Here is a 13,272-nt window from a genome sequence, read left to right on the forward strand (position 1 = left end):
GGGAAGGAAACAAACATTTATTGTGTCCATTATCCATCAGGCACTAGGCACTTTGCTAGATTCAGTACTTTGCAGAAACATATCTTATCATCCTACAAATAAACAAGTCTGCTCTTACCTCTACTATTAACAGTGACACTTTGGGAATTCTTTCAACTTTAATGTGCTTTGGGATTTTCCAGGTAATAGGTTTACCTCTCTCAACACTAATCACTTTCTTTAATTTCAACTATTTTTAATGAAAACATTTTAAATATACTATTTCCACTTAGAGGTCTTTCTGGCTTACTTATTGTGTTCTCAGTTGTGTTTGGGAAAGCTGGAAATACTAAGTAAGTGACCTATGGATTAATGAGGCACTATTGTTCTAATTCTGTCAAGCATTAGATTGATCAAAAACAAACAAAACAAATTTTTTGTTTTGCACTGTTAATTTTGTATAATTATTAATCAGCTACCAATGTAATTATTAAGCTTTCAATCCAAATGATGTTTTTAGTATAAAAGCTGAGGTATTACTAACTGAGCTAGGATACAAAGCTCAAACAAAATAAACTGCTTTTGTGTGACTGAATCTATAGTTCTGTTTAGTGGTTATCAATTCAACGAAAATAAGAAAATACAAAATCACCAAAATGGCTAAATGAAATAAGAATTAATGACAAATTAAAAGGAGAAGGGAATGCAGGGATTATGAACACTTGGAAAATGCCAAAGTCGGAAGGAAATTTGGAAGAAAAATAAATACTAAGATCACAAACTAATAAAGAAAAATAAAGAATAATTTACCAACTTTACTCCAATCCCTAAGTGAATAATAAGCTTCCAATTTAATATTCAGTTTAGTAGCATTTCAACATCCCCCCAGCACACACACACTGCAAAGGCACAAGAGAGACTTTGATAAGATAACCATGTGCATCAATGATGATCAAACCTTCTGTTCAAGTGGCCAAATGCCAGAAGAGGCACAGTGAACTTCCCCACCCCTGGGATATCTGAGCCTGAGCCAGAAACTGGCAGCCACCATGCCAAAATTTTTATATTCATGTATCTTAAAAATTCATATACATGCCACTATATTATATACCAGTGTGTTTCTAATATAATGTTTATAAGGGTTGAATTATTTAACTCTTCCCATTCCCAAATCTTCAAATAAAATGGATGTTCCAGGAAGATCTGCATTAGGGTTCTTGTGATTTTCCCTTCCCCTTAGACAACACCAATATGGTCAGAGGGATGTGAGTATGGGTAAAAATGATATCCTATTATACTATGATAAGCTCAAGAGTCTCAAATAATCCTCAATAAATCAATAATTCAATAATCATTAAACAAAAGCTCGAATTCTCATGAACTTCACTGAAGCTAAAAAATATGAAAGAAGGTTAAACTGGGCCCTGCAATCTTAAAAAGGTCTCTTAGCTTTTCAGCTACAGTTCTTATAGAAAGATCAATAATGATGTCTTCCTGCTCCAATATGGAATTAGTGTTTCCCTAAGTACATTAACTTGAGAACTATTGAATTATCTCAGAGGATAGCACCACAATGAAACAAATAGTTGTTCTTTGCAAACGAGTGATTACCAATACAAAGAACCTTCTGAAGGCTGCTGGATTGAAAATGACCAAAGGCAAAGACCCCAGGACAAAAAGTATAAAAGTATGGTCATCCTAAAGACAGAAAGATGACACTCACCCTCATCCTGATAATCTGGCAAAAAAGGTGCATCTGATGTAAAAGAAGGGCCATGAGTTCCACTGTGATTATCATCGGAGCTGTCCTGTCCAAGGTAATTTTCAGGTTGGTCTCCCCCTGAGGGACAAAAAAGAAAGGAAAAAAGGTCATACTTCTGTCATCTTAATAAATGTCTTTGTAGATTCCTTCCAAGGCCAGTTAGTCACTCAGTCGTGTCTGACTCTTTGCAACTCCATGGTCTGTCCATGGAATTCCCCAGGCAAGAATACTGGAGTGGGTTGCCATTCCCTTCTCCAGGGGATTTTCCCAACCCAGGGACTGAACCTGGGTCTCCTGCATTGCAGGTAGATTCTTTTCCATCTGAGCTACCAGGGAAGCCCAGATTCCTTCGGTATTTACCAAATATATATACCCATTAATGTAAGATAATTTATAGAACCAACCTACCTGGATGGGAAATTTTCCATTCAACTAACTAGAACTGAGAAACTGCTAAAGTGAGGAGACCTTTTGCCACCAGAAAGAAATTTCCCCATCACACTTAAAATGAAAACATAGTTATAAAAATATCCCATTAATTACAACCTTTACCCTGAATGCCTCTATTTCCAAATGAAATAGAATAAATTACACAAAGAGTTAAACTTCTATACATAATACAGTGTAGCAAGGTCAAGCGGAGAAGTGGGGGAGCCAGGTGGGCTGCCGTCTATGGGGTCGCACAGAGTCGGACATGACTGAAGCGACTTAGCAGCAGCAGCAAGGTCAAGATTCTTTCCTTTGCTAAAAAATAAGAGAAGTAAAATTTGGAGAGAATCTGGACTATTCCAATTTAAATCACTACTTGTTTTACAATTTTAAGGAAGTTCTCTTTATAATTCTGGTTTACAGCCTATGCAACCAACCTCTTAGGAATTCTAAAAACCCTAAGAAGGTAATATTTGTTCTGCAAAATTGCTTTGATGAAAGATAATGTATATACAATTCTGAATAAGGCAATTAAAATAATGCTAATCTCTTTTGGGCGTTTTTGACACACTAGTGGATTACATTTTGTAGAAGTGGCCCATGCTATTACAACACTTTAAAAGGTTTAGAAAGAAGATGTTAGCTCATTCAGAAACCAGAAGAAAAGGCTCTGCACTGCATATGGCTTTCCTCAAAATCCCCCAAACAGAGGTACAGTCTGCTGATAAAAGGATACCAACAGCTGCTCAGTTCATTTCACAAACATGAAAAGAGGATTTTCAACTGAATTTAATATTATCTCAAATACTAATTTCCAAAGGAAATCACCAATGCTAATCTCAGCAAACACTGCAGAGTTTTGGCCCTGGATTTCAACTAGGGAGCAGTGAAACCGAACAACCTACATAGAATCTGTATTGCCTCACTTTAAAGGTTTATTTCCTACAATTAAACTAGAAGGATAGGGAGGATATAAAATGATTAAAAGTGGAAAGCTGTGGCCTTCTCTTTCCGTAAATTAGATGATCATATCTAGATTCCTCTGCAGACGCTCAGTGATAGGTAGACACCCATAACGGAGTTGAACCCCTGCAGATACAGGACTTTAAAGATAAACTGTGAAGTTTGTTGTGGAGAATAAAAGGAAAATTAAAACAAACAAACCCTTCACACAACAGTCACTGGCTAGAGTGGGAAGAAATGCTGTGTTTTACTAGGTTACTTGATCAAGATACAAAGCTTATAGTTCTGCTAAAGTACTACTGAGAAATTTCTATTATAAGCAGAAAAATTCTCAAATACTGAACTGAGGGCTAAAATTCTCAAAGTTTACATCACTGCAAATCCACTGAAATGATATGATCAAGGCAATCTAAATGTACAGCCTGGCAGGCAACCTGAAAGTGAGCTGTGAGGTTAAAGGAATTTAAAAATTTTGAGTCAAACAAAGATCCAGTTAAAAAGTAGTCATATGGGTTGCCAAGCAAAATTTAACATTTGTAGGACATAATGGGCATTATTTATCAACTGTCACTCCAGACTCAAAGTTTTCTGCTTGCTCCAGAAATCTGACAAATCTACTCTTACATATTCTAGCAGTGTAGGCTTTTTCTTAGAAAGCAAATCAGGAGGGGCTTTGCTTTGCTTTGTTATTTTAAATGAGCTTTTAAGGTTTGGAATAGTTGTGGATTTATTCTAAGTATTGCAAAGATAGTACAAGGAGTTCCTACATACTGTTCAAGCAGTTTCCCCAATGTCAACTTTTTACATAACTAGTGTATACTTGTCAAAATCAAGAAATTAGCATTGGTACACTGCTATTAACTAAACCACAGACCTTATTCAGATTCCACCAGTTTTCCCACTAGTGTCCTTTCCTTGTCACAGGATCCAATCCAGTTATATTTAGAGCTTCCATTTTTAAAGTATTATCCACAGTACCTGGCTGGATTTGGCATGCCTGGAGAATCCCGTGGACAGAGAAGCCTGGCTGGCTACAGTTGAGCTGGACATGACTGAAGTGACTTAGCGTGCGTGCGTGCATGATGAACTTCAGATGGAAAAGTCACTTCTATGTGATTCCTAGGGTGTCTAAACAGTTCCTCACGGTGAGTTTTTAACAGCTACCTCTGTGCTAAATAAAAGACCATGACTCTGTAAAGTATAAAACAACAAAGGTATGCAACTCAATGCAGGAAAAATAGAGCCTAGGTCAGTACTAAAAATGATTGCAGTGGGGGAAACATTTAAAAATACGTTTTACATCCAAGTGTAATTAGTTCCTGATGAGGGAAATGTAGCTCTAAGTGTTTTCAGTGTCATATCAAGTGGCCCAGTTCCCCTGGACACACACAGAAAAAAAGCCAGTGACATAGAAATAAACACTCCCATGTAATTAAAATGATTATAATTATTCAAGATGCAGGGGTGAAAAATTTTATAGAACTAACAATTACTGTGGTCATTTTGTATTTGTTGAAGTTTAGAACATAATTTTTTCTTAAAACATAATCGCAAGTAATCTCTGGACTTATCTACAGCTCTTACAATTGCAGTTACAAGTGGCCACAACCACAGTCCAGTGGGATCAGACATAAATGATCACAAACTACACTGACAGACATTTCCACTCAGGAGCTCTACAATTAGGGCTTAGAACTCCACCTGCTTTGAGTGGCTTTCTCACAAGCAAGACCCCTAGCCACTAGAGACACTCTTTCCCATTGCAACTCACTCAGAATCAATATATATCTATCCAGATATATATATTCTAACACACAATATATCTCCATTAATCACATCCACTACCTTCAGTCCCTTCCTTCTGTATTTCTAAACAAGATCTGGGGGAACTATATTAAGGGTTCACCTGCTATTAGCTGGTAATTTGCTCCTCCAATCTTAAGTGTCATAAGAATTGGGTACCAGAAACACCCCTTAGTATATTCAGTGGCAGGTTTCCACTGAGTATGGTGCTGAGGGGCCTGTAAGGAGGATGACTTCTCTATTGTTCTTTCCTTCGAGTCAAACTCAATTTCATTCATGCTCCATAGAGTGATAAGTTGGGAATTTCTGAGGGTTGGAGCAGGAAGATAAAGCAGCTTTGTGTCAGGTGTAAGGTAATTATTTGCTAGGGTTTCTGTGCTATTTGTTTTTATTCCCTGTGTTTTCATTAACAGCTAATGAGTTTTCTCCCTTAATTCTGAAACAATAGCTTGGCCACTTGAAGTTGGCTTTTTCTGCCATGAATTCAACCAGCTGTTGCTGCTCCATAAACTTTATGGAGAAGTGAATTAAACTGCTAAAAACTTTCATTTCCTAATTCAATTCCAAATAAAACAGGGGGGAAAATGAGCCATGATGATGCTCCCCTTGTAACTATTTTGACTCACAGCAAATCCATCTGATTCTGAACTTGCAGGTACTGTTTGCAGATAAAAACAAACCATAATGATGATTTTACCAAGCAATGAGAGAAAAATTTAAAAAGACAGAAAAAATTAAAAAAGCATAAAACGTAAACATAAAAACATAAGAATAATAAATACAACATATAAATATGTTTGTTTATTCAATATGCAAAGGCTCAATGTGTTTTTTTTCATGTTACTATGAAGTCATTAACTTTTACTTTTCTCCTAATTAATTATGAGCTATATTATAAAAACTTTATGCACATCTGCAACCAACTATATGGTATGGTTAAAAATTTTCTAGGGTTCGCTATTACTTCACCAAGTATCTTTGAATAATATAACGAAAATGAAATTAATGTAAAGTTGTCTGCATTGTTTTTGCTTTCATTGTTGACACTGAAAGGGAATATACAACTTCTGATCTATTTAATACTTAAGAACCTGTGAGACACACAGGTCCTTCTTTAAATTAATAAATCTTGAATAAAATGTCATAAATAAAGGAGTCTCTGATCCAATCCAGTTAGTTTTCATGCTTGATAGCGTTAATATTGCCAGATTTTCATGGACCAATTTCCTAGTAATGCAGTTCCCAAAGCTGAACTAAGGTAAGATTAGTAAAACTTCAGTTTATTATTCCTTATTCATAACCATTCACCTAAATTATTAAATATAATACCAACTAAAGAAATATATTGAGTACATACGTGTTCATATATGTGAAATATTATTCACATGTAAACATATTCTGGAGAACATTTGTAACACCATTTTGCACATACTCATGCGTTAGAAAATGTATGGTGTTTCCCACAGAACATCTTAGAGGCTTCACCTATTTCTAAATATCCATTTCGATTTGCATGGTTAGTTCTTGTGATTAATCCATGTATAGTGAAGGTCTCAAATTCTTCTCTGTTCTATACAGCCTGACTTCCTGCCCATCTTTTTTTTTTCTTTTGGCCTCCTACATCTAGCCATAACTCAATGTATAAATATTCTTTTTTCCCCCAAGGCCCTGGAAGTGAGTATAATAGTACTGAATGTCATTAAGTCTACAGAACAAATGATGGCCCAGGTAAAGAAAGTTTTCATTTATCATTCTTTTAAAAAGTTTCTCCAACTAGATCTTGAATGTGCAAGAAATAAATTGAGACTATGACTAAGTTTTTTAGCTTGGAATATTGTTTATACTAATTGTATAAATCATGCAAAGAATCACAGACTTCTTAAGAACCTTTAGGGATCTCATTTGTAAAGAGAGCATGGTTTAAATGATAAGAAATGGAATCAAATGGGTTGGATGCTTATAGCAGAATCACTCCAACAACCAAAAGGGCAGCATGGTTTAATAATACTTCCAGAATGAACTACATCTGTCAGGGGTGAGTTGGACAGGAAAATGCCCAGGGGAGCCAATGGAAAAGTTTCTTTTTTTCTCCTTCCTTTAAAAAAAAAAAAAAATCCTTCATGATGCAGTTTTTCGTTTTGACCAGTAGGGTGAGCTGCAGTGTGTAGCATCATCCTTTTTCTTCAAAAAAGAAAAAAAAAGGTAGCCACTGTGTGAACCCTCTGCTCTTTCCTTCCTTCCCTTGCCTCACACAGCAAATGCTGAGATTTTTAACCCTTCTTAGGTTTCACATAAAGACATAACTCCTGGACATTAACAAACTAGAAGACTGACAGCAAAATATGGACCAGATAATTGTATATGTGACAACGCACACTTCATAAAGCAAATTACAGCCTGTCAGCAATCATTCCGGCTTTACACTAACACATTCCACCCACCACTGTTATTGTTCAACTGCTACTAAAGTGGGACCTGCTAAGTCTGAATGTTTTCAATAGGAATGAGATTTTGACAGAATTCAAAACATGTAAATCTAGGTATTTGGTAGTATGTAGTAAATATACTACAAAATGAATGCATTTATTATTTGGCAGCCAGGCACTCATAACGGAAATTATTGGTTCATTGTTCTGTTTTCCACTGTATTCTAGGCATTTAAGTCTTACTATGAAGCTATTCAACTGAATTTTCAACATGTTTTGACTTATAGGAGAAAGCAGCTCTAGTAACAATAAAAATATAATAGCTAACTGAACTCTTACTGGTTACAGGCTTTGGGTCAAGACCCTTTAGGTACTATCTCATTTAATCTACAAAATAATCCTGTGATATACTATTAACCCAAAGTTACAGATAAAGAAATTGAGATCTAGAGATTAAACAATTTACCCAAAGTCATACAGGTGACTCATAAGTGGCTCTGACCCCACCTTGTCTGATTATTAAGATCTTGTTCTAATTCACTGAGCTGTACAGTCTCCAAATATGCATGCTTTGTAAATTACAATTATTACTCAAAGGCAAAGCATACTGAATGACTTGAATTTATAGCATGTGCCATTAATCAGTATATTTTTTAACTTCAGTAAGGTAAATCTATAAAATCAAAAGTATAATTTATTATAAGTAGTGGGAATACTAGTAGTCATATTATGCATGAAACTAACAAAGTCAAATGTGGTCAATTATTTGGTCAAGAAAGAGGTGGTCCAATTTATAGGTTCAAATGCACCTATTATAGTATTGTTGCAGTGATTTTTTTAGAAATACCACTTTTTAGCATGAAGCTCATGCTTACAAAAAAATACAACATTTTGGGTTTAGTCAGATCAATATGTTGAATTTTTTTCTAGTGACGTCTGTGATTTTGTTTGATCCTGGATATTTTGATGCTGCTTCAGAAAAAGTGAGGCAACATGTTCCACACCCAAATACAGCTTTGACCTGGCCTAGCTATAGAATACATTTCCTTTCTGACACCACCATACTTAAGTCTCATAGTAGGAAAACGCCTCAAAAATATGCCGTTAACTCTGAATGCAGCAATTTTATTACTACTTGATTTATCTTGCTCTCTTTCCTTCTTTTCCTTTCTCTCAAATAATAAACTGAGCAGACCTCAGCACCTAGTCCCTGTCCTGATGCATCATCCTAGGATCTATCATATCCCAATCAGCTTATATTACTTCTTGAGAGAAACTATAAGCCCACTTGGATTTCAATATTTTCTGCTGAAGAAGAATGGGACTACACTGTCTACAGGCCAATATAAGAAAATTTCACAAAAGACAAAGAAGTAAAAATAAAATAACGTATAATAAAGAATGTACTATGGGTAAGATAAGCAGGCCTGAATACGTGAAATGTCTTTTAACATACGGAAGAAAAAGTGAGTTTTCTTTGTGAGTAACATAGACCTCCAATACCACTAAAGCTGGAATGGCAAAAAGTGACAAAATTCAGCCTCCTTTTGCCCCTCTGCCTAATAGGAACTCCTGTTCATATATGAAAATAACGTGTATAACAGCAGCATTAACAACCAAAGCCTCTTACCATCAACAATTCTGTTCAATGTTTGGTCTTTTTTGGAACAGAAGTTTCACATGGAAAAGTATCTCCTTATATTTAAATTCTATTTTTCCATCTTTATTGGGGTACCACTAAAAAGGAAAGTGCCCTAATCTTAAGAAAAGTGGTATCACTTTTTAAGTTTAGGAAAATGCTTTTTAGAGATGAACTGTGATCAAGAACTTTCTAAACTGGCAAGTGTGTGTTAAGTGCATGTCAGGTGACAGGGATAGACAAGTTCAGAGATTGGTTCTTCCACTCTGCTTCTCAAATATTAGTACTGACTGGAATCTTTATTTTATATATCATGTAACTCCCATTGTACATAACTTAACAGTTCCTTTTCTGTTTTAATAGGATTTAGCCTGGTAAACAATAACTATTAAACAAGTTTCCAAGAGAAGTATGTGTTGCTGAGAAGCACAGTGAAATGCTATATATAGAATTGGGCTTAACCATCACCTTATTCTGTCTCCAGATATCAAACAAACTCACTGGCTTTCAAGTCCAAGGGCTTATTCACAAAGAATTTTAAGCAGAAACCCCAAAAATGTTGTATTCAAATTAACCGGAGATTTCTCTCAACACTTTGGGTCCAAACCATGAAAATTCATTAGAGACAAAATTCATGAAGTAAATTAATATTTATACCAAAATTCTGTGTTCAGGAACTGTACTCTTTACCTGATTTTCTGTATTGATCCAGGGATAATTCTATCTAAGAAAAAATAGTTTATAAGTTTTTTTCCTCAACAAGTTTCCAGGCTAATCAAATAAAATTAAAGCAGTCATTAACTTATCACTTTCTTTGCCATCTACATAATGACAAGAATCAGAAGTTCTATGAGCTTTTAATTATCACACATGCAAGAAAGAAAGACTAAGATAGGGTAAAAAGGTATTCTTTATCAATTACCATGGGTAATTGACATGATCCTATTTTATTACTGATTTTAAAGTACACTTTTAAGTGGTAGGTTAACTTGCCACACTTATGTAATACTGGTTTCCAAACATGAAACAACAGAGAATACTGCTATTTTATATCATCAACAGGATCTCACCTATAAATTCATATGTAAAAATAAACAAGGAAAAAACATGAATGGATATAAACTACCAAATCATGATTCTATTGAAAAAGAGCTACTGTATTAAATCGAGATTTTTGGTGTGCTTCTTTTTCTCCCAAGCTTTGTTGATATATCATTGACATACAATATTGTATTAGTTTTAGATGTATATCATAGTGATTTAATATGTGTATACATTAAGAAATTTGGGGGGGATTTTCCATAAACTTTTAATGAATTGAAAATATATTAACAGGTAAGACTTCTCCGCCAAGACTGTAAGTTTAGTCAACATCCATCACCTCGCATAGCTACAATTTTGTTCTTATGATGAGGACTTTTGAAATCTACTCTCTTAGCAACCTTCAAATACACAATACAGTATTGTTAACTACAGTGAGCTTTATTAAATAAAAAAGTTAAGTATGCCCAGAGCAAAAATTTCAAACATTACAAGAAGGCTTGTAATGAAAGCTCATCTTTCTTCCCTTCTCATGGTTCTTCTCTCTAGAAGCAATATGTTTTGTGGGAATTCTATGAATTTTCTGTCTAAATATAACAAGTGTCTGTGAGAGTAGTAAGTCTTTTTGTTTAAAAAAAACAACAAAGGTAACATTTGTCTTATCTTGTATCCTGCTTTTCCTCCTAATCATTTATCTTGGAGGTTGCTTCATATTAGCAGAAATAGACTTACTTCACTTTTAACTAATTTTTAGCCAAAAAATAATTAATGCACATGGTGAAAATTCAAATCGCACCAAAAGATATAAATAACAAAGATTTTCTCTGTACTCACACTGGTACCCATCTCAGCAGGGGTACCATGGTTAATAGATTCATGTGTATCCTTCCAAAAATATACTATATACAAATAAAAGCAAGCAAACTTACATGCATGTGTGTGCACATACACACAGAGTACACTGTCCAAACTGCCCTCTTCATTTAACAATATGCCTTGGAGAGCTCTCCATGATACACATATATATTCCTTTAATCTCTATGTAGCACTCCATTAAATGCATATAACATACTTTATTTAACTAGTCCCCTATTGCTGAGCATTTAGGCTGTTTGGAGTCCTTGCTATTCCAAACAATGCTATAAAAGAACATTTGTGTGTATAATATATTGTACAGGGAATACAGAAGGCAGCAGCATCTGATTCAAATGAGTTCTTTTGCCTGCATGAAAGTCAGTTCTTTTTCTTGTGTCTCAAGATCACATATACTAAGATGGGACTTTACAAAGGACATCAAAGCCTTATAAAATTTTAAGGTTAGAAAGGAAAAAAGTGAGTCTTTTTGTTAAAAAAAAAACAACTAACCTTTGATAGAAGCTGCAAAATAGTGCATTAATTTAAAAATGCATTATTGCATTATGCCACTCTAGAAAAACCCAACCAGTAGATGTATAGGAAGTAAAATATTTGAAAAGGTATCAAAGTCAGTAATTAAATTCAAAAACAATGTGTGTGTATATGTCCACTTTCTACAGATTAATTTGTATAACATGTAGCAAATAGGGAGAGGGGAGAAAGGTCCAAAGGAAGTCAAGTCACAAAAGCAGCTGTCAAGATTGTTGATGCTAAAAGTTTGGGCTAAAGCCAAAGGCAGGAGCATTCATCCCGTGTACATTTCCCCCTATTAAATTCCCAAAAGACATGGAAAACATTCTGGAAGATTTCTTTTTAAAAAGTAGTATAGGTTAGGATATTCTAGGTTCATAACCAACACTTGTGTTTATAAAATATTAGCATTCCAGGAATAGTGATAGAAAGACACTTAACAATAAATTACAAATATTGTAAATTCAGACTTTTTCTTACATTTGCAAACACATCATAAATTTAGGCTATGTTTCTTTGTGTAAATCCTACTTATGACTGTGCTAAAACCTTCTGGCATGAATGCAAAGAGTATTTTCATAAATAAAACTTGTAAAATCACTGTACACTCCATTAAGTCAAAAACACTTCTCTTCAACTTCAAAGGGAAACCTTTCTCTCCTTTTTTTAGTGCTAAGATGGTGTTTCTTTGCTGCTTTAATGACTTGCTTCTTGTAGTTGTCATAACTACATGCTCCAAGTATGTGATAGTAAGAGAAGAGAAGGAAAGTGACATCCATGCTTCGATTCAACATGTCTCAGACATTACGGAGCAATAAGCTCATAAATCTAACCTATGAAGTGCCTACCAATAAAAAGTCTGCACACACAGCCTTTAAACACAAAATCTCACAAATATATGTATATATTTTATATATATATATATTATATATATATATTTTATATATATATATTTTATATATATATATATATATGGTGAGTTAAATGGCCTTATACCAGGGTTCAGCTGGAATGGATGAATATTATGGAAAGATATGTGAATATATATTACCTAAGTTCCATACGTGGATTTACTTGCATAGCCCTACTTTGAAACATAAACATAATACTTGCTACCACTTCAGTAAGCGCCTACCAAGTGGCAAGCACTCCTCATGAGTTCATCATCTTATTAAAATTCATTACAACTCATAATAAGTGTGAAGAAGATATTATTAGGGCTTCCCAGGTGGCGCTAGTGGTAAAGAACGTGCCTACCAATGCAGGAGACGCAAGGGACGCAGGTTCGATCCCTGGGTCGGGAAGATCCCTTGGAAGAGGGCATGGCAACCCACTCCAGTATTCTTGCCTGGAGAATCCCATGGACAGAGGAGCCTGGCGGGCTGCAGTCCACAGGGTTGGACAGCATCAGACACGACTGAAGTGACAGCACGCGCACACACACAGATATTATCAGCAAGATTTTGTAAATGAGAAAGTGATGTCATTTGCTATAGCTCACAATGCTTGTCAGTAAAGGAACTGGGATTCGAGTTCAGATCTAACTTCAAAGCTCATGCTCGTTCCTTAACAAAACATTAAACTTGAAACAAAAACTTAAAAAAATACCCTCATTATTTTATGTATTTTGTGTCCAAGATACATAAGTATCTTATGCTTTAATATACTAGAAACAAAATATCATTACATTTTTTTATTAATTTCAAACTAGATTTTTTTCTTTTATTGTTGCATTATGGTGAATTTTAAAAATGTACAAAAGTAGGAAAAAGTGTAATAACCCCCTTTGTACACACTGTCCAGCTTCAACATAATTTATGATCCATTTTATTTCATCTATACCC

General features: G+C 34.8%; 1 protein-coding gene across 1 annotated transcript in view; it reads right to left on the reverse strand.

The window, feature by feature from the left end:
* Positions 1–13,272, reverse strand: part of SKAP1 (src kinase associated phosphoprotein 1) — a 292,418-nt gene that overhangs the window by 197,303 nt on the left and 81,843 nt on the right. Inside the window, exon 4 of the mRNA XM_040245595.1 lies at positions 1,703–1,819. Coding sequence (XP_040101529.1) covers positions 1,703–1,819 — 117 coding nt within the window. The remainder of the gene's footprint in view (positions 1–1,702; positions 1,820–13,272) is intronic.

Source organism: Oryx dammah, unplaced genomic scaffold, assembly GCF_014754425.2.
Source record: "Oryx dammah isolate SB20612 unplaced genomic scaffold, SCBI_Odam_1.1 HiC_scaffold_8, whole genome shotgun sequence".
Lineage (NCBI taxonomy): Eukaryota > Metazoa > Chordata > Mammalia > Artiodactyla > Bovidae > Oryx > Oryx dammah.